This window comes from Vespa mandarinia, chromosome 2, assembly GCF_050613455.1.
Source record: "Vespa mandarinia isolate Hongniang chromosome 2, ASM5061345v1, whole genome shotgun sequence".
NCBI classification, from domain to species: Eukaryota; Metazoa; Arthropoda; class Insecta; order Hymenoptera; family Vespidae; genus Vespa; species Vespa mandarinia.
The window spans coordinates 10,092,979-10,113,250 of NC_140811.1; the positions used below are offsets into that span (position 1 = coordinate 10,092,979).

A 20,272-nucleotide genomic window follows, 5' to 3' on the forward strand; every position below is an offset into this window, starting at 1 on the left:
TTTCACAAATTTTTTATTTGGAAACCTACTCCCAATACAATAATTTTCATGTTTTCTTTGTGTTATTCAATAAATAATTCCAAATTTTATATTGCGTTTATTGATACAAATGAAAATTCTTGAATTCAATGATTTTGATTCAAGATTTAATTTTGAAAATATTTCAAATTACGATATATAAACTTAATTAAAGTTTTATGATTTGGCTTTCTTTAGAAACTCTAATACATCTTGAACATCATCTTTGGATCCTAAGAAAACTGGTGATCTTTGATGAATATTTTCCGGAATTATATCTAAAATATCGATTTTTCCATTTGATGCGAGACCTCCTGCTTCTTTTATTATATAAGCCATTGGTATGCTCTCATATAAAAGACGTAGCTACGAATATAATTACGTTATTTTCGTTAGTATTAGTTTTCGAAAATACTGCTAATATTCAGCTCGTTAGAAACTCCTACAGATTTGTTATACCTTGCCATTGGGATTGTTTTTCGTTGAAGGATACAAGAAAATTCCTCCATATTTAATAGTCCTATGTACATCAGCAACCATTGAACCAACGTATCGAGAATTATATGGTTTACCGTTACTCGGGTATTTTTTGGAATGAATATAATCTTTTATAGTTGAATCCCACGTACTCTCATTTCCTTCGTTAATACTGTCAGTTAACATAATTATTGATCAAGTTCTTTTTAGGTTGTCGATAAATAATTATACAGATATAGTACTATCACATACCTGTAAATATTTCCTTTCTCTGGTATACGCATATTTTTTTCAGTTAAAATGAATTCTCCGATCGCTGGATCGTACATAAATCCGTTAACTCCATGTCCGATGGAAAGAACAATCATAGTGGCCGAACCATAAAGCGCGTAACCAGCAGCAACTATATTTTGGCCTGGCTGAAGAGCGTTAGAAACACTGGAACTATTGGTGTTATCTAATTTTTTATAAATTCCGAATATCGATCCGACTGACACCAAACAATCGATATTTGAGGAGCCATCCAAAGGATCGAAGCACACGATGTATTTACCCTGTTTTTCCGTTTCAACCTCAATCATATTTTTATTTTCTTCACTGACGAGAATGCAGGTTGTGAACGAAGACGTTAACATGTTAATAAAGAGTTCGTTACTTAAAATGTCTAATTTTTTTACCTCTTCGCCTTGAATATTTATATTACCAGCTATGCCATACCTGTGAAAATAAACGGAAAGTTTCACTAAAGATAGATGATTCTTTAAAATTTTCTTTTTTTTCTTAGAAGAAAAAAGTACGATCTTCGAAAACATCGATAAACTTTAATCTCCAACATTTTTCAAACGAAACATCTTTTTCATTACGATGTCTTTAAAAGTGCATAATAGAAGATATCGATATAGACGTAAGTATGTGGAAAAATACTAATATTTATACTAAGCCATTCAAAGAAAGATTATTTCATATCTTAACTAACTGTCAAAGTTATATAATTTATGTTTTATAAAAAATTAATGTAAAAGTCAATAGTAATAATTTCATAATTATTTTATAAATTTTCCATTTTTTCACGATTATTACATGATACGTATCTATTTTTCAATTTTCACGTTGACGTTTTTTTATAAATATAAAATCAAATACTTACATATTTGCAATACCGGCTTTTCTCACAGCTGAACTAACAGCTTTTACGGCGGTTTGTATGCTATTTAACAATTGGCTAAGATCACCAGTTGCCGTAGGAAACTTACGTTGTTCGTCAAGAACAAATCTCGTAAGAGTCATACAATTTGAATCAAAAGTATTGTTTGATGTCATCTTGATGAGTGAGGAACGTCACAAAATCGAATGGTTCAGTATTTCAATAGAGACTAAAGTTGTTTTGCAAGACATCGCATTATATAAGCTCTATTCTACATCAATAGCTGCTGTTCTACATCAAAAGCAGCTTAATAAGCGCTACTAGCAAAATACGACTTTTACTGAAAGTACTTTTATTAATTATATGTTTAGTGCAAGTATAAGCGTAAGATAACTTCTTAATGTATAAGTTTAGGGCATAAGTATGTTGATATATTTATATAGAATATAAAAATTGCATCAACTGATGCAGTTAAAAATATGTTTCCATAAAAAAAGTGCAGTTACATTTTTCTAATACACCAATGCACAAAAGTGCATAAAATTATTTACATATTATGGATCATCTGATACCATTTAATTTTCATCTATAACATTTTTTTTTATTTTCAACCGTCTAGGAAATATAGCCTGTTCTAGTTGCATGGGACACCCTGTATATTCTAATACTCATTCTCTACGTACAGAAATTCTTGTGAGAATCCTGCTTTTATAGGATATGAGAAACAAGACTGTAATATATAAAAAACTGCTTTTTATAATTTTCATTTGCAATAATATTTTCTTACAGTTATTGCTACTCCTTATATCATACTTAGATTCTTTCACACATTACAACAGTTGCAAGATTTTCGGTCGCATATCACTAATCACTGTATGTCTTTCCAACATGTTTGCCTAACAGTCGTTATTTTTTGCAACATAATAGAAGTACGCTTATTATTCACGACACGTTATAAGATCTTCTCAGTTAAAAAATGAGGTATCAAAAATATAAGCAAAGAAAAATAGAATTATATATACGTATAATAATGAAAATTTAAATAATTAATATTAATTAATTAAAATATTTATTTAATGTCATTAATGTTAATTGTAAATAATCAGGAAGATTTCGTTTCAATTTCATCAACATTAATCCAAACAGGCGAACATATAAATACTTGTTTATTGATAATGCAGAGTCGGAAATAACAGAAAACTTTAATTCAAAAGGCGTATAAAAGAATCTATAGGAAGTAATTCATATATTTCTAATTGGACAAACAAATGTGTAAAATTTAATTTTGATGCATATATATCATAGAGAGTAATAATAATTACAAAAAAAATATTATTCCAAAATGGAAATTTTAAGGAGCATTTATTTATATTTTACAGTATTATTCTCGATATTTTATCGAAACAGCATCCTTTCAAAAACTTAAAAGAGAAAGCTAAACTAAATTAAGAGCATTATATAATCTATGTAAAAGCATGTTAGAGTAGACGAAAAACAGAATAAAATTTAAGAAAAAAGAAATGATATTTTAGAATATTTAATTTCTGTATTAGAGAACGTATGCAGATCATAATTGTTAGAATATAGAATATAGAATATAAGGATAAATAAATAAGAAATAGTATGGTTTATTTAGTTTAATTTAAGTTTCATTTTGATTAAGGTCCTCATTCAATATGATAAATAGCATTATTAATGTTTTTCGTTTGGAATAATTCAATATAAATAATATACTATTGAGTACTTTTTGGAGAGTTTTGGACTTCTCGATTTATTCAACAGGTTACTTCATATTTTTATTCAAAAAATCTGGGTCATGCATTTGATCATGACATAAACACTTGCATTAAACATATAGTTTAAAAAAGTTTGCTCAGAATTTATACGCTGTTGACAGCGTTTCGTAAAACGCTTACTAATCGTAAGCTATTTGTTTTATTGAATGTAGCCAATGTCTTTTCTTATACATTGTAAGATAATGATATGTTATTTTTTTATATGTTACTTTGGACTCTTTCGAAAGCACAAGTGACTTCAACATCAATTTCGATAAATATTATCAAAAATTTAATGTGTACTTTAATTTTTTATATAACACGTAACTTTACACGTAAGATAATTTTTTTTTAAACTTATCATACGAAACCATTTTGATATGTTTTTTGCATATTTAATTTAGTAAATTAAATTAATATCTATAACAGTATTTTTTGTAATAAAATTATATGGAAAAGTTCATTTCTATTAAAAAATATAGTATTTCCCATTTATTCTGTTACACCCTGTATGTATGCATTTGCTTTCTATTCTTTATCGTTGTGTATGTAGTGAAGCATAAAGCTTCTAGCTAGGTTTGTGACTAGGTTCATTTGTTAGATTTTAATAATGGAGAAAACACGTAATCTCGAATGTTTTTGGAGAGACGATAAACATCCACATTGTGCACATGGTAATTTAAAGAAATTATCAAAATCATGTTTTAATTGTGCCGTTCTGTAAACAAAATCGTTAGAAATTAATTATATAACCGTAATGTATCGAAATTTTTATTTGCATAGGCCCAACTGTGTTGTTCGGAAAATATATTGATGGTACGTTGGAACGATTTTATGTTTGTTCTGCTTGTCGTGACAGAAAATTATGTCGATTTTATTTAAAATACGGAGAAAAATTAACTAAATTGCAACAAGATATATGGGAAAAAGAGAAAAAGAAAATTGCTCAAAGCTACAATCACCAGAAATTATTTATACGTTTCAATACGTTGTTGGCTACCAGTCCAAATAACCGGTCTTATTGTCATGATTGTGAAAAACTGATTTTTATGAATGAAAGAAACAAGCATAATGATCATCTGACAATGGTAGGTTTAACGGATCATCAAATGCATCATCCAACGGAAGTTCTTAAACCTTTGGAAAATTCCAAAAAGGAAGCTCAATATCTTTTTTCTAAAAAATCTGTAAAAGATATAATAAACATGTTATTAGAACTCAAAGCTAAACAAGTTATTTGCATTGGTGCTCCTAGGATACATGAATATATTTCTCAAAACTTGGAGGATAAATTGTCATCTCTACTTCTTGATATAGATGGGAGATTTGTAAGTATAGATTATAAAACTATTAATCTTGAGATAATGTGGCTTTTAGTAATAGTAATTATTCCTTTTCAGCATAATTTTCTTAGCCCTTTAAGTTATGGATGGTACAATTTATTTAATCATTATTTTTTCAATGAAAATGCTCAACTTGTATTCGAAGATTTCCTTACTCAAAACAAAGGTAAAGATTTATACTTAATATGTGATCCACCATTTGGTGGCCGTGTAGAACTTATATCTCAAACTATAAAGAAGATTTCTGATCTTCATAAGAAGCTAAACAAAGTTGAGGGCAACAATGATGATTTGAAGATTATGTTTATATTTCCGTATTTTATGGAATTTATTATGAGGGAAAAATCAAATCCACCTTCTGTTACTGGTGGTTTAAGAGACTTAAAAATGTTAGATTACAAAGTAGATTATGAAAATCATCCACTTTTTAAAACAGACTCTACTGGAAGAAAATATGGATCACCAATAAGAATATTTACTAACATACCTTTAAGTTTATTAAAACTTCCTGTATCTGATGGCTATAAATATTGTAAGAAATGTCAAAAGTGGGTTTCTAGTGAAAATAAACACTGCAAGAAATGTAAAGATTGTACTTCTAAAGATGGAAGAAGATACAAACATTGCAATTTATGTGAGCGTTGTGTTAAACCATCTTGGAAACACTGCAATACTTGTAAAAGGTGTCTCTTAGAGAAACATAAATGCAATAATAAACCTAAAATTTCAGGATGTTGTTTTAAATATAAAAAATTAGGTATGTATTGTTACGTTTCAATGTATTTTTTTATTTAATAATTCACATTATTCCTAGGTCATACAAACAAAAATTGCAAAGCTAGTAATGATAAACCAATAGAAAAATTGGAAAAATTTGGGAAACGTAAGATTAATGTTAATGAAGATAGTATTGTAATTAAAAAGAAAAAGAAAAGTACAAGTACTAGTATTAATTTTAATGAAAATTCAAGCGAACTATTGATAAGAAAAAGGAAGGTTAAAAGTAAAGAATCATTAATTAGTGAGGAAACAATAAACAATAAAGTTGCTGATATCAAGAGAAGATATGTAATAAGACAACAGAAATTAATAACTAGCTATAAATTTAAATCTCCAATTCTAAAAAGATTTAACAGATTAATAAAATTAAAGCAGACTAAGTTACGTGCAACACATGTGAATAATAAAATATGTAAACCAAAGAAAAAATTAATTAATAGAATAAAGGTCGAAGATATTAGTAATATCTGATAGACATACTGATGTTATATATTTCTAAAGAGAGCAAGAGAGAGAATAAAGTTTATAAATAAATTTTATCATTTTTTCTCTTTATAAAGATTTATTGCGAATATATGTTTGTAGATTGAAGTTTTATTTCCGAACAATGCTGAATGTCTAAGTATATTTTCTCGAGACCAGTAAAAGGAATACTATTCTTTATAAGAATATGCGTACGCAGATTTCATCTCCATAATCCGTAGAGTGCTTTATTGTAAAAATATCTGTAGAAAGCACAACGGAATACTAAATATTACAGATTTAACAATATAAATACATTGCTGTGTGGACGATTTATCGCAGTTCGTCTTCGTACATCCAGCAGATTGTTCAGGTAGTCTGGCCAGAAATTTAGTTGAAAACATGATGAAGAAACTTCTTATATTTACTACTTTCATTATTTTATCTTCGGCGTGTTTAATTACGAATTGCCCCCGTGGTGGAAAGAGGGGAGATATTGTACCCTTAGAAGGTTTTACTAGAGAAGTAAGTATTTAGTATTATATAGTTTTCACAGAGTTATCAAATTAATATTATTAATTGAATTATAAGAAATTGTTTTTACTTTTATAAAGTATCAATTTATAGTGGGTTAATTGTATTATTTTTTTCAATAATTAATTGTAAGTGCCCTTCTTGTGGACCTAATCGATTGGGTCAGTGTTTTGGACCTCATATTTGTTGTGGGTCTACTATCGGCTGTTTTATCGGCACATCAGAAACTTACACATGTAGAAAAGAAAGTCTTTATACGCATCCTTGCATTGCGGGTTACGCAATGTGCCGTGAAAATACAGGAAGATGTGCTGCAAGTGGAATTTGTTGTTCGCAAGGTACATTTAAATTAAATAGAATATTGCTTATATTTTGTCATGTTATTTAATTAATTTGCAGAATCGTGTTTTATGGACTCGAACTGCCGACTTTTAGATAATATGGAGAATGATCGAAAAATTGATTCTGATTTAAACGCGGTTTTCGGAGAAATTGAAATCTCCAACAAAGTAGCACAGTAATGATTATATTTTCCTCGGTATTTAAACTAATGTAATGAGAGAAAGTAACTTAATAAAGATATATCATCATATATGAAACTAATTTATTAATAGACTCATTAATTCTTCTTTCTTGGAGTACTCCTTTCTCGAATATCACTTCCTATCGCTCCCTATGTTATCGACTAATATTAAAAATGGGTTTTGTTCTATGGATAATTGACTTTATACGGTTCGACTTTAATATTCTTTCTCTAGAGGGCAATACGTTGAATTGTACTTAAAAATGTCTGCCATAACATTGTTGCGACGTATTGTCGGAAGACAAATATTTAATTCTTTGGCTAATCCGACATCAGTATCGTTCCAAATACAACCTAGAAGAAATCAATGGAAATTACTTAAACTTCCAAAACCAGGTGTTACAGGAACAAGTTACAGGCGAACTGTACATTTCAAAGATGAATATACGATCGAACCACTGCAGGTTACTAATTTAGCCGGTCGAGATCCTGTATCAGGTAAATATTTTTTTTATAGATATAGCTAATATATAAATTTAATATTCTTATAGATTTGTTTTTCTCTTGTGTATGCAGTGACGAATATATGCAACAAGTTTTATTGCTGTTAGATGTTTCTATCAATTATACAATAAAAATAATTTTTAATTGCAATTTAAACATTTCGAGCGATATTTTTCTTATTTATTGAATTTTTGTTTCTGATTATAGGAAGAGTAATAGTTAAGGGTATCGGTGGTGGTATAAAACACAAGTACCATTGGATAAAATGGATAAGGGATGGTCCGACTGATCTGAATGAAAAACCAAAAGAGGAAAAGGTACTCGAGGTTTTCAAGGATGGTTGTAGAACATCCTTCGTCGCACTCGTTGGTTCGGGTGACGAATTGAAGTATATTTTAGCGACAGAAAACATGAAGCCTGGAGATATTATAAAAACACACAAAGGTATCCCGCGTAATCCTGTAAGGGCAAATGAGGGCGATGCTTATCCCTTGGGTGCTCTACCGATGGGTACTATCGTGAACTGCGTTGAAAAGTATCCCGGACTTGGAGGAAGTCTTATTCATTCGGCTGGGACCTCAGGTACGATAATTGCCACGGATGGACTGGATAGGACAGTTGTGCAAGTACCTAGTAAGAGAAAGTTTAGTTTGGACAATAGATGTATGGCAACGGTAGGACGTTTGTCGAATATTTTACATGGTTCCACACCAATCGGTAGCGCTCAAAAAAATCGCGAATTGGGTAATCGTCCAAGAAGTGGTCTTTGGCAACGAAAAACTGGCAGATTTGGAAGGAAAATAAAACCACCAAAGCGTCTTAGACAGTTAGGCGCCAACGGTGAATTTCTTCCAAAATCTACAATTATTGTTTGTAATATACCTGGTCTTAATTAATTCTTTAGATTTATATTAATTTTATGATATATATATATATATATATATATGTATGTGTATATATATATATATATATATATGTATATATATGTGTGTGTATGTGTATATATACACATTCGAATAATAAAAACTCCTCTTATATTTATTGAAGTCTTCTCTTTATTGTCTTTGTTATTTTTTTGAACTTGAATAATTCGAATTTTGAATAGTATATACATAAGTGACGGTATAAACTTCTGTATAATTCTTTCACTTCCAGAGTCGGCTAATAATTAGTTATTTAATCTATAATGTATTTTTGTATTACTTGTGGCTTGATGTATCTTTAATTAAGACGTTGTGTTTCCATCCGTAGCGGTTCGTTGAATTCCTAATTACAGACGTGTTCGTTTATAAGCCTTTATTATAGTAGACTGTTTGAATGGCAGGATCTTGAGATCGTATCTTTTTTTGTACTACGAGTTCCAGTTTGTCCACACTGATCGGTACTCGTTGAATGAAAAGAGCACAACAGAGTGGTGTCGCAAACGTTAAACAAATTCCACAAATAATGACTTGAATCGGTGCAGAAGCCCATTTAACTTTTTGTAATAGATTTTGTTTCTCTATGTAGTTCATTATGATTGGTGAGATTACTGTAATAAATAATAAAATGATTATCTTTATATATATCTGATTATTATTCTGTAAGTTTAAATTTGTCATGACTAGATTATAAATATATTTATCTATCATCGTACTCATACTGGGCGAAGCCATAAGAATACGCGATAACGTGACGGTTGCGATCGCTTTTTGAGCCGTTGACTTGCTTTTGCCGACTTCTATGCCGGATTCATTCTGTAACTCGATACCATTCTGAAGTTCGGTAATTCTCATTAATGGAATGTTAACGCAATTTGCGGCAGCCACAGCGGCCAAAGGAACCAGACGACCGGCCAAGGCCGGGCCACGTCGTGCGAGTCTGTTCAGACTTAGGGCCGTTATCACTGCCCCTCCAGTCGCGCTGATATAACTTTGAATTAATGTTTCTTTTGGAATTGGAGACTTACCACTGCGATTCGTATAGTTTACTATCGCATTGAAGGATTGGTTGAACCATTGCCAGAATATTACGGCTGGTGTTGATCTGTTGAATAAAAAATAATTTCACCTAATGACCCAGAGTAAAGTTATTTAACGAAATTTATTTAACGAAATTTATTTGACGAAATTTATGTAATGAAAAGAAAATATCTTTATTGTCCATCGTGATGTGAAATACTTCTGCTGATAACCAATCGATTCGTTTCATTCTTCGCTTATATATTCTCTATTTACATATAATGACCGACAACGGAAAGGAAACAGGTCAAAAGTCGTAATAAATCTTATCGCTACTTTCGAACTGTCGCGTTATTGACCAAACGTCAAGTGAAAATCTCTTGTGTATTTTCTAAACCGTTTCACAGATTCATATGCATATGTACTTGTAGAATGTCATCATCAAACCAGTTATAGTCATGTTCATCGGCACTTGGGCGCTCATACGACCAATTAATATCATTTTTTCACCAGTGTCCGGGTGATAAGCGCTGTCGAACAAATATTTTTGTTTCCATAGCTCTTCTTCGTTGATACTTAGTTCCGCGAGAGTCTCTCCGTTCCTATTTTATGGGATAAATCCATATTAAATATTAAAAATAAACACAAAGTCAAGCTAAATCAACACAGATAATTCATTATATTTAAATCCTTCTAAAATTAAATAAAAGATTAAAAAATCATATAAAAGATTACCTGTATCTCGTGACGATATTTCGAGCACGCTCGAGCGCTTTGTTAGATGCGAAAAGATTCAAAGGATTAGTGACTGTCAGAAAGTGTAAAGCCCTTCCACGATAAGTACTTTGATCCCAGTATGGTTTTTCAATGTCGATTCTCTTTTCGCTCGACATTTTGATTATTCCTTGCCGTACCTCTTGCTCTACCTGTTTCGATACTGTTATCCCCACTACACTACGGATATCCTCTTTCTCTCTCTCTCTCTCTCTCTCTCTTTCTCTCTTAACACCTATTTGTTTTTTACATTTAAAAAATAAGAAATAAGTTAGAAGCTGTCTTTTGGTAGTGTCTGTTTTTGACTTTGGTGTCTTTAAAGAAAGAATATATTAAACGTGTCATAAAGCCGAACAAAACAGACGTTACTTATTTAATCGAACACGGTTGACCACCGACTGGAATACTTCTCTCGTCCTGCTGTCTTCCTTCCAACCCCCGTTCTTCCTCTCGCTATTCCACTCTCGATTACTACCCGAGTCCACTCATGCTTCCCTCTCCTTTTTTTTTTCTTTCTCTCTCCTGGAGCCAGGCATTCCTCATCGATAAGATGTGGACGCGTGCGCAAATCAGCGCACACATGAAACGCGTTTTGTCGTGATTCCGCGAGATGGTAGCGCTCCGAGAGTCGATATATTCGATTTAAAATCATTCTTTCTGAGTGTTTTTAGGCTTTTTCAATGAAATATGAAATTTTATCTTTTTCACAACGAAGCTTTTTGGAGTTCATCTAAAATCATTGATGACCTCTTTTGATATCTTAGGTGATCAAAAAAGTTGTATCAAAAAAGATTATAAAATTCCAAATAAAATTCCGTATATTATCTTTTCGACTATCTGGTAATAACTACGAGCGAGGTCATTGATCGGGCTTAAGTGTTTTTAAAAAAGAAGATATTTATAGCTATTTGTGAAGTAGGTCTAAATTTTTTGGCCAATTTTAAAATCTGATTGTATCGTAACATTTGTGAATGTTAGAGCGAGATTTATGACAATGTTAGCAATGTTGAAAGTCACGAGATCGTTGAAGTATACGCAGAATTGTAAACGCTTATGATTAATGCAATTAAAACACTTTGGTAAATTTATCAAAGAATATGAACTATCTCATAATATTGGCGAACGGATAAAATTTTTATATAAATGTAAAGTATACCATGATGAAATGAAGTTGACCTCAAATAGAAAACTAATTAGAATTTTTAGCAACAATCTCTGAATATCACAGTTTAATTAAAACTTACTAATGTAAACTTGAGAGATTTTAAGTTTTGTTTTTGATTATTAACTAATCATTCTCTCTATACATATAATAATTAATTTTGCAAATTTTTTTTTTATTTAATACTTTAGTGTTATCGATGCATTCAATAATGTCGCGATTTGTATTACTTCTTTTTCTCATTTTTAAAAATCTTACATACTTACATTATACAAAAAACTTGTCAAACATACTTGTGATTTTCAAGAAAGAAAAGAACAAGAAAATTTGTGTAGGAAAGTCACAACACACTTAACTGTAAGTGCTAATACAACTTGTCTGACTAAGAACGGATTCCATCGAACTTTCCACTTATAATATAGGTCCAAGATTTACACTTCATAACACGGGCTGATATTGAATTGAAAATCTTTTTTTAATGAAGTATTTATGTATGTACACGTCGCGAGTTCTGACAAGACTTTTCCAAGTAATAACGCTGCCGAGATATGGCAATATTTTCCAATACTTGTTTATAGCGAATATTTATGCAACAATGAATAAGAATGTTAAATGAAAAATAATTATGAATGAAGAAGACATGAGTCTCTTTAGCAAATACGAATAAGATTAACGGATAATTTGTGTTAAACAGTACATTGCCTTACTTTCTAGATGTAGCTCTGTTTAAAGTTACCCAACGAAAAATAATAATTGTTGCAATAATTGTCTAACGAAGGAATATATAAAATGTAATGTTAAGAGAGAAATAAATCTTCTAACGGGATGATTCTTTTTAATGGGTGACGTACAATAAATAGATAAAGTTTTAAATAGATAAAATGTCATCTTAAATGCTTTGTCTCAATATGAATAATACAATACTACTTTGCTATATCTAAACTGAAAAATCGAACAGTCTACTTCTTTCCTATCATGACTATTTGTATACTTTCATCCAAATAATAATAATTCGTATGCGATCATTTCTTTGTTCGATTTTGCTTCAACTCTTTTTTATGCATAATTATACAGTAGAAACACGACAAAGCGTGTTCCATTAAGAAGAATCTTGTTAGAATCATGTTTACTTCCAGGTAAAATTTGCTCGTTGTCGTTGAAATTCTTCGTCGCTATCTTGTTTCATTTTATTGAGAGAAAAATTTATGTCCTGCCAATTTGTTCAATCTTTAATGGTAGGAAAGCGGTAGAAATTTTATAGGATTAGCACGAAAGAAGTCATTTATCGTAGAGTAAGATAATATTTATAATTTCTTATAAAAATGTTAGTCCATAAACAAGTTTGAATTTTAAAATATTTTGAGTATCGAATTTAAAATATTACAGGGAATTTCTAAATATAGGCTAACAAGTAAGTAGATGTAAAGGTGTCAAAAGTTAAAGAAGTTCAAGAATCACTTTTTCATGCGAAATTTATAATTATAAAAAAAGAAGATGAAGTTCGAATGTGAAACCGTTAGTTCTTAAAAAGAGTAAAAGACAAGACAGGCGAAATCGGTTCATTATCAGATAACTACATGCTTTCTCGGCACTGAAAGATCTTTGAAACAATCATTCATTGCAATTCTTTTTGAAAGGACAAGTTATAGTGTTAAGAATACCATTGAAAGGAGTTCACGTTTCTGATGTATCTGTTCTTTGACACGTTACATTAAAAATATCGATACGATAAGACCTTTTAAATAAGGAGAATAACTTTCACAAAGCACGACGTGTCTTTCCTTTTAATAGGTTTTAACATTGGCACTCCGTGCACTGATCTAGACTATCGGAATGCGTGTTTATAAGTTCAGCGAAAAGAATAAGAGACGAAGAGATATTTGCACCAGACATAAACGTTTTTATCAGGTACGAGGTATTTTTTAATCGTTCTACACCATCCAGTCATAAGTATACCAGGATGTTGATATCAGTGGAGACATAACGCAATACAGATGCATTTAGAAGCTTGTAAATGTAACAAAAACTCTTAAATCTAATTGCAATAATTATTAATCATAAAAAAGTGCTCCAGATATGATGAAAGTCTGCCCAGCTATTTTCTTCAGCATTATTTTAGTATCGATAAGAATGAAATAAAGTAAACGAACAAATAACATCGAATAATATCTTATCGACTCTCGCTTCAATTCTTGAGTCTTTCTTAATTATCTTTTACAACGATTATATAATTAGAGATTTACACGCGTTTTTTCATAATTTTCAATTCGAATAAACGACTTGATTCCTACCAATTGGTGAAAAGATGTTGAAATGAGTTCGGAGATTGTAATGAGTAATGTTTGTGGATCAACCTAACTTTTTAGTTATCGATCCATCAATCGAGTTTTTCTTCTAACGTAATGTTTAGTATATTTAGTATTATCTTAATATTTTTTAATTAATCTATTCGAACATTATGGAAATCTTTATGAATTTTTGAATTGATCACTGATTTCTTGTTTGTGATTCAGAGTACTCTCATATTAATATGATCTTGAACAGATGCATATTTTGCAACAATGAAGAACGGCACGACAATTTATCTAGGTCAATGAAAAAGGGGTAAACAGGTTATATCGCGAGCACGTAAGTATGTAATATGTGTATATATATATGTTTATGTGTTCAAAGATTTATCCTGCCGAGCACAGATTGACCGGTATTTATTTTTTATCTCGTCATTCTAGAATTTGAAAAAATATGTGTGTGAACTCATTAACTTTATGTCTTCTTATAATGCTTTTCTTTTTTGTCAATAACACATCGATAGCGGAAAGGATTTAATGAATCTGATTAGATATGCGAGCCCTGTTAACGATCAATAGTTCCATGCAAATCTATTTCGATCACTGTTTCTAGAATCGAGATCTTTTGGAGATGATTGCAAAGTATTTAATATGATGAAGTTCCATTTCTTAGGAATTTATGGCTAAGAATCTGATAAATTTTACCGAAAGTAGATGTATACGTAATATTGATTGTATACTTTAATATTTCGTGTAATACATTTAATATAATAATTCCTGTAATTTTTTCCTGTAAATTCATTTTTATCATCAGCTCCATATAATCTTCTTTACAAGATTTCTGAAGAACTATATTAATACTGATTGCTTGCTCTTAAAATACTGGACTAAATGAATTCACTAAGGCTGTTTTAAGACAGGACTTCTTCAAATTTCCAAGACAAACTCGGCCGAGTGTTCTTTAAAATTTGTTCGAATAATAGTCGTTTTATATTTGATATCTGTTATAAACGGAAATGAAGTGAACGTACTACAAAATAGTTTTACATCAAACATTTATCATAGTAGAACGAGTTTTCAAAAAATAAAAAAGATATAAAAGATATTGATCAAATGTAGCAGTATGTGTAACAAAAACAAAAGAAAGCTAATACAAAGTTATTGAAGTATTATGGCTTACGCTGAGTGATTGGAAGTATATTATAAACCGGTTTCTTCGAAAGAGGTTGATTGGTGATTATTAATCTATGTCGTCACTTCTGACGTGATAATTTTTTCTATTAATTTGAAAAATATTCGATTCGACAATTTATGACGTCTTTAGGTCGATGCAGAATTAGATTCGATTTCAAATTTAATGATCATTCAAATAAAAGATTCGTGAAGTCTCGTTTAATGTCGAAAATACAGTTTCTAAGATAAGAAAGACTCGTAATTGTTTCCATGTAATTACATCCGGGAGAACATTCGGCGAGGATAATCAACAACGATTTTCCAGCAGCTTAATATAATGAAATGGGACGCGTCATACAGGTATATTTATGATAAATTCATACAGTCCGCCTTGTGTTTCTTTTTGTAGTTTTTCTTTTTGATGAATTCTGATTATCCGGTAATCGTCGAGACTCCCTTCGGTGGTCGCGCAGACAACGCTTACCGTTACGCAGGAATTTTCATTGTGAAAAAATATCTTTCTCGTTCTCGCGTAACACTTCGCTTCGTTATTTTTGTCACGAACTAAATTGCACTATGTAAATAAATAATTTTCAACAGAAATTAAATTATTATTTTATTATCTCTGTCGTAAGCTAACTTACATTGTTGAAATAATTATGTTTTGAATTTTTTTTGTAAGATTGGATTTTGTGATATTGGAATTTTAGATTTGCAACACAGTTTGTTAATGATTTTTAGTACTTCATTATTCTGATATCAATGAAAATCGACGTATTCTGTTAGTTTTTGAAAGATGAATAGATCGTGTGACACCGATCTACGTATCTGCTATATCTACGTATCCGTGCAATGGCGCATCTAGAGATGCAATGACGGCCGCTTCTGGGCGTAATCTTGATGTAGCATTATCTAAGTCGTGGACCGTTACCCCCACCGACCTAAATGCTCGACGTATAAATGGTCAAGACACCTTCTAAGCACTGTCAGTAAACTTGTGCGCTTTATCTCGCATTCTGCTTTACCTCGGTAACATTATTCCATTGGATTTAATTGGAATTGTGTGTGTTTTAACGGATTCGACGTGTCCGGTTTTATTTCTTGAATTTGTAATTTAATCAAGGATAATAAATTAGCGCTACATAAAAGTGGAATTTAGGAGCAATTCGCGATGAGACGATTCTGTGTTCCATGTGTCAATCGAAGTAACAGTTGATTGTGATTATTCAGAAGAAATTTGGCCATAGACAAAGATAACGATAATGTTGACAGAAGAAGCAAACACCGATTGTTGTTATTCGACACTCTCCAGGTCTCTTCTGATTTTTTTTCTATTCCTTTTTTTCACGGAGATCTGTGCCGCGACGTACCTTAATTCTTCGAACACGTTTTTGGAAAGATGCCGGCTTGACTGCAGCCTTCAGCGAGATTTTGCAAGCTGTGGGAAGTACAAAGTAGCCAGATGGTTGAACGAACTTGTCAAAGAAAAGGTAAGATTCTAGAAAGGAAAAAGTCATTTAACAAGATGACGATCTGTTCGCGTGGATCTCAATCTCTGATTACAAAATTTATTGTAGAACTTACAATTTTGGTAATCTTGATTTCTCACGTGATAACGTCGCAATGTGTTAACCTTTCTGCGTAATCGATTCTATCTGGAAATGCTTTCAGAAATTTTTATGATAAAATCATGATCTCGCAGCATTTATTATTTAAATCTTTCTGATCGATTGACCGAATTATAGATATTTCTTACAATTATTTTTCTACGATATTAGGAGTTCACCTATGGACCATTTCGAATCATAAGGATATCATCGATGCAGCAGGAATCTTTACTGCCGAAATTACCTCGTTCTCGAGCTTTCAAAAGAAACATATTTGACACTCTAGATTTTCTCAGAGAGAATGTCAACGATTTGTTGACGAAACGTGTGGTCGTTTATACGATCGAGAATCCTACGAATGGCAGAAGTTTTACTAGTGGGCCGATGATAATGGACGAAGATGAATTACAAGAGATACAAGGGAGAAAAGAGGCTGAGGGTAAGTTTCATCTAAAAAAGCATATTTAATCATTGGTAGAGTCTCATTTGTGTTAGTTAAAATAGTAGCCATTGTCGAATTGAGTTACTTACATGAAATCGTTAAATTGTTTACTTCGATAATTTCAAATCTGATTGTTCGTCCGAATAGCAGATCCGGAATAGCGGATTTTTGCAGGTTACTTTTCTATAATCGGTAAAATAGTGAGGTTATTTTACCGCGAGCCACTGAACTGTACATTTTATGTAATAATACACTGAATCCAAATTGGCTCGTATTCCGTTCAAATTAATTATCATAATTATTTGAATCATTCAACATCGTTCAGGAAGTAATGAACAGCTCTCGATTTTAATGTATCTTTCATCTTTTCAGGCGATTGGCGTATCTTTAAGAAAAAGAAGTCATTGATCTTGCCGCTCCTTATATTGTTGAATCTCTTCAAATTAAAGTTGCTGCTGCTTCCAATCTTCTTAGGCGTTCACTTCATCAAAAAACTCCTCGTTTTAGGTTCTCTGATCGCACCATCTATTTTGGCGCATCTTAAGGTTTGCAAAGTTCCAACACATCCAGTATATTCTTATCACACGTGGGCCACTGCTGCTGAAGCACCGGTTGATTATCCGACTGGTAATTAATTTTACGTATAGTATATATGTAGCATTTACAAGTAAATTCAAGAATAAGTATATAGCTAATAAGCATATCTTTATAGAGGTAACATTTTTCAAAGTATTTAATAAAAAACTAATTACTTTTTACTTCCATTTAAGACGTAAGATCTTTTAAAAGTAAAAACGAAAAGATCTCTATGTCGATGACTGTACTAATCTTTTTTTACACGATCTTTAAAATAAAACACGATGGTGTTTCCTCTCTCGTAATTTTCATTTTTTTTTATCATTTGAAAGAAACATCATTTGTATCGTTTCTCAAGCCATCGAGATTGTAAAATAATTCATCCAACGATTGTAATTGATATCTATGAAACAACAAAAGTGTTAAAACAACTGCAATGTTCTTGGCATAAGAAAGTTAAATTATTTTTGCTTCATATTTTTTGATAAAATTTTCTTCTATTTGAGAACGTCAAGTATTCACATTGCACCTAGAACATAACGCTACTGCTATTTATTTTTAATATTTTAACTTCCACTACTTATGATGGCAATATTTAATCGTTATTTCGTTCAATAAAATATAAATTTACGGTGACCTCTTGGATAGTATTTTTTTTGGCATCGTTTTATTATACATTCGACGAGTTAAACTAGGCGTAAAAAAGAAGTTGTTAGCGTACAGTGCCTAAGTAGGTGCAAATCTCATCTGTGACATCAAGCATCGGACGCGTTTAATGTATTCTAATGTAATGTAATGTTTCTAATTAAAGACTATCTAATGACACGAATGAATTTGATGAGCAACTTTTCCAAATTCGAAATAAGTTCTGTAATTGGATCAACTATCGATATTTGAAAATCGATCTATTGAGTTTCATCTTGATCACATCTAATCATATATTCGTTTTCAGGATACGGTCACGAAGACACTGGTTGGGCACATAGGAATGATATTCAAGGTCATCTGGCTTATCCAGCCTATCATGGATATCGCAATCCTTACGGATGAACTTCAGCAACGAGATAACTGCATTTTTAATAAAATGTGAAGATCTTATGTTAGAAAACAATCTCTACGATCAAATATGTTCGGTGCCACTGTTGAAACTGTTAAATATATTTTTTATACATAGAATGTACAATCTATATAAAATGTTTATTTATATCACTGACTTGTAATTCCTTCCAAGAAGTATAATTTTATGTATTATCCTATATATATACGAGAAGAATGAAAAAGATAAGAACGGTCATTCTTCATCATTGAATTCTATTTTTTCGTTAAGCGGGTCGACGTGATGATAATACGTAAAAAAGTAACTTTCTCGGCTAGTACCGTTACCAATCGGACTTGCAGATACTACGGATTTCTATTAAAATGTTATAGGTGAAGTTTTTCATATTTAACTAAATTTAAAAAAAGACAGTCAACTGAAAAAGATAAAGTATTGGTTGTATATGAAGAAGCGAGAGCGATTTGTGTAGTTCCGATAACAATGTGTAGTTTTGAAGTCGATGGTCAAGGTCGACAATGTGGGCAAGAGGTATGTTGGCCCCTGGTGCCGAGTGACCTACTGACAGATTTGGATATACACTCAATACTGCTCCCTTCTACCTTTCTCCTCTCCTCTTTAGTTGTTTTTTCTCTTCACCTCTTTTACCTTCGTCTTGATAAACTCGCTCGAGCGGTTCGTTCGAAAGCATGCGTGAACCAACGCATCACCGATCGAAACACCGTTATCGCTCTCTGTGTCTCTATCGTTCTTGCTTGTCGGCTCTGAGTCTTTACGATTATACCTTGCAATGTACGCTCCTATATGACTTCTCGAAGCGATTTGCCTTCTTTCTTCAATCGTTTCCATGATCGAATGAATACTCCCTTTCTCTTGCTGTCGTTTACCTTCTCCTCATATTTTCTTCGTTCAACTTCGTTACCACGACACAGAACGATAGTTAATGACGATGATTGAGTCTCTGGCAAATTGGCGGGGAATCGGAAGTCGCATACATGTCGATACGTGATCCGAGCTCGTTCACGCAAGTCGACCGTTACCATCTATCTGTGTTATAGTTCAACAAAAAAGCCGCATTAACATAACGGCTTATTGTTCATGTGGCTTCTGCTTTGATAAAAGATTTATTTTGGGAAAAGATCTATTTATATTGTAAGACTTGCTATTATTTCATTGATTTTCTATTTGTATTTCTCTTCTTTTCTTTTCTTTGGTAAATATCGATAGATCGAGTAGATGTTCCAAAGAGAAAAAAGATGAGTAAGATGGATGATGATATGCTTGCTTTCATGACAATTGCTTGATTGACTAAAATAGAAACAAACATAAATTAATTTTCTATATAATGCAGTGTTTCCTTGAGGAGGGAGTCACAAACATGAATCACGTTGTTGTGTTAACTTTATTTTTTTTTACGCTTATGTTAATGGAAAGCGTAAACTATTCACAAGGAATTTTTAATTCATGACAGTGAAAACAATTGAAAAGTATCATACTCGTTCAATTTTAATACACACTGTGTAAATATCCTGTTTCACACTTGCTACTGAGTTATGGAAGTATTGACGTCACAGGCAATCTTCACGATAATATGTTCATGCGAGTCGTAGTTCACGATCGTAATTCACGTTTGTGCTTCATGTCTCATGAATAGAATGACTTTAAATGTATATTCTTATAGATCTGTTTGTTTTAG

At 31.5% G+C, this 20,272-nt stretch overlaps 6 protein-coding genes across 8 annotated transcripts; 4 read left to right on the top strand and 2 right to left on the bottom strand.

The window, feature by feature from the left end:
• Nucleotides 1-56: 56 nt before the first annotated feature.
• fbp (fructose-1,6-bisphosphatase) lies at nt 57-1,882 on the bottom strand. The gene is made up of 4 exons (XM_035873441.2): nt 1,643-1,882; nt 748-1,212; nt 478-667; nt 57-384 (listed from the first exon to the last, which is right to left on the bottom strand). Exons 1-4 carry the CDS (start codon nt 1,813-1,815, stop codon nt 196-198), a joined length of 1,017 nt encoding a protein of 338 aa, XP_035729334.1. The 5' UTR covers nt 1,816-1,882; the 3' UTR covers nt 57-195.
• Nucleotides 1,883-3,794: 1,912 nt separating this feature from the next.
• LOC118444571 (rRNA N(6)-adenosine-methyltransferase ZCCHC4) lies at nt 3,795-6,257 on the top strand. 3 transcript variants are annotated; one of them, XM_085655038.1, is made up of 5 exons: nt 3,795-4,088; nt 4,198-4,742; nt 4,815-4,923; nt 5,194-5,514; nt 5,572-6,014. In XM_085655038.1, exons 1-5 carry the CDS (start codon nt 4,025-4,027, stop codon nt 6,006-6,008), a joined length of 1,476 nt encoding a protein of 491 aa, XP_085511164.1. In that variant the 5' UTR covers nt 3,795-4,024; the 3' UTR covers nt 6,009-6,014. The 3 variants fall into 3 exon arrangements, with proteins under 3 accessions (XP_085511164.1, XP_035728862.2, XP_035728870.2); XM_035872977.2 differs by adding an exon at nt 6,123-6,257 and having other exon boundaries at nt 3,801-4,088; nt 4,815-5,514; nt 5,572-5,949; XM_035872969.2 differs by having other exon boundaries at nt 3,800-4,088; nt 4,815-5,514.
• Nucleotides 6,258-6,389: 132 nt separating this feature from the next.
• Nucleotides 6,390-7,136, top strand: LOC118444968 (neurophysin 1-like). Its single transcript, XM_035873808.2, has 3 exons — nt 6,390-6,524; nt 6,667-6,871; nt 6,933-7,136. The coding sequence occupies exons 1-3, from the start codon at nt 6,402-6,404 to the stop codon at nt 7,052-7,054; spliced, it is 450 nt and encodes a 149-aa protein (XP_035729701.2). The 5' UTR covers nt 6,390-6,401; the 3' UTR covers nt 7,055-7,136.
• A 163-nt stretch (nt 7,137-7,299) lies between these two features.
• Nucleotides 7,300-8,476, top strand: mRpL2 (mitochondrial ribosomal protein L2). Its single transcript, XM_035873522.2, has 2 exons — nt 7,300-7,554; nt 7,768-8,476. The coding sequence occupies exons 1-2, from the start codon at nt 7,320-7,322 to the stop codon at nt 8,454-8,456; spliced, it is 924 nt and encodes a 307-aa protein (XP_035729415.2). The 5' UTR covers nt 7,300-7,319; the 3' UTR covers nt 8,457-8,476.
• A 136-nt stretch (nt 8,477-8,612) lies between these two features.
• Nucleotides 8,613-10,778, bottom strand: Sfxn1-3 (Sideroflexin-1-3). Its single transcript, XM_035873510.2, has 5 exons — nt 10,644-10,778; nt 10,236-10,509; nt 9,926-10,102; nt 9,197-9,585; nt 8,613-9,091 (listed from the first exon to the last, which is right to left on the bottom strand). Exons 2-5 carry the CDS (start codon nt 10,391-10,393, stop codon nt 8,847-8,849), a joined length of 969 nt encoding a protein of 322 aa, XP_035729403.1. The 5' UTR covers nt 10,394-10,509; nt 10,644-10,778; the 3' UTR covers nt 8,613-8,846.
• A 5,003-nt stretch (nt 10,779-15,781) lies between these two features.
• LOC118444869 (uncharacterized) lies at nt 15,782-18,698 on the top strand. The gene is made up of 4 exons (XM_035873586.2): nt 15,782-16,387; nt 16,676-16,943; nt 17,319-17,573; nt 18,475-18,698. The coding sequence occupies exons 1-4, from the start codon at nt 16,160-16,162 to the stop codon at nt 18,570-18,572; spliced, it is 849 nt and encodes a 282-aa protein (XP_035729479.2). The 5' UTR covers nt 15,782-16,159; the 3' UTR covers nt 18,573-18,698.
• The last annotated feature ends 1,574 nt before the right edge of the window (nt 18,699-20,272 follow it).

Excerpts from the sequence above, each read along its gene's own strand:
- LOC118444968 (XM_035873808.2), top strand. The coding sequence starts at position 6,402 with ATGATGAAGAAACTTCTTATATTTACTACTTTCATTATTTTATCTTCG. Across the intron at positions 6,525-6,666 it reads TAGAAGGTTTTACTAGAGAA|TGCCCTTCTTGTGGACCTAA; the intron begins GTAAGTATTTAG and ends ATTAATTGTAAG. Across the intron at positions 6,872-6,932 it reads TGGAATTTGTTGTTCGCAAG|AATCGTGTTTTATGGACTCG; the intron begins GTACATTTAAAT and ends ATTAATTTGCAG.
- Sfxn1-3 (XM_035873510.2), bottom strand. The coding sequence starts at position 10,393 with ATGTCGAGCGAAAAGAGAATCGACATTGAAAAACCATACTGGGATCAA. Across the intron at positions 10,103-10,235 it reads AATATCGTCACGAGATACAG|GAACGGAGAGACTCTCGCGG; the intron begins GTAATCTTTTAT and ends CCCATAAAATAG. Across the intron at positions 9,586-9,925 it reads TTGATGATGACATTCTACAA|ATCAACACCAGCCGTAATAT; the intron begins GTACATATGCAT and ends TTTATTCAACAG.
- fbp (XM_035873441.2), bottom strand. The coding sequence starts at position 1,815 with ATGACATCAAACAATACTTTTGATTCAAATTGTATGACTCTTACGAGA. Across the intron at positions 1,213-1,642 it reads AAAGCCGGTATTGCAAATAT|GTATGGCATAGCTGGTAATA; the intron begins GTAAGTATTTGA and ends TTATTTTCACAG. Across the intron at positions 385-477 it reads AAAACAATCCCAATGGCAAG|CTACGTCTTTTATATGAGAG; the intron begins GTATAACAAATC and ends TTATATTCGTAG.
- LOC118444571 (XM_035872969.2), top strand. The coding sequence starts at position 4,025 with ATGGAGAAAACACGTAATCTCGAATGTTTTTGGAGAGACGATAAACAT. Across the intron at positions 4,089-4,197 it reads ACATCCACATTGTGCACATG|GCCCAACTGTGTTGTTCGGA; the intron begins GTAATTTAAAGA and ends TTATTTGCATAG. Across the intron at positions 5,515-5,571 it reads TTTTAAATATAAAAAATTAG|GTCATACAAACAAAAATTGC; the intron begins GTATGTATTGTT and ends CATTATTCCTAG.
- LOC118444869 (XM_035873586.2), top strand. The coding sequence starts at position 16,160 with ATGTTGACAGAAGAAGCAAACACCGATTGTTGTTATTCGACACTCTCC. Across the intron at positions 16,388-16,675 it reads ACGAACTTGTCAAAGAAAAG|GAGTTCACCTATGGACCATT; the intron begins GTAAGATTCTAG and ends CTACGATATTAG. Across the intron at positions 17,574-18,474 it reads ACCGGTTGATTATCCGACTG|GATACGGTCACGAAGACACT; the intron begins GTAATTAATTTT and ends ATTCGTTTTCAG.
- mRpL2 (XM_035873522.2), top strand. The coding sequence starts at position 7,320 with ATGTCTGCCATAACATTGTTGCGACGTATTGTCGGAAGACAAATATTT. Across the intron at positions 7,555-7,767 it reads CGGTCGAGATCCTGTATCAG|GAAGAGTAATAGTTAAGGGT; the intron begins GTAAATATTTTT and ends TTCTGATTATAG.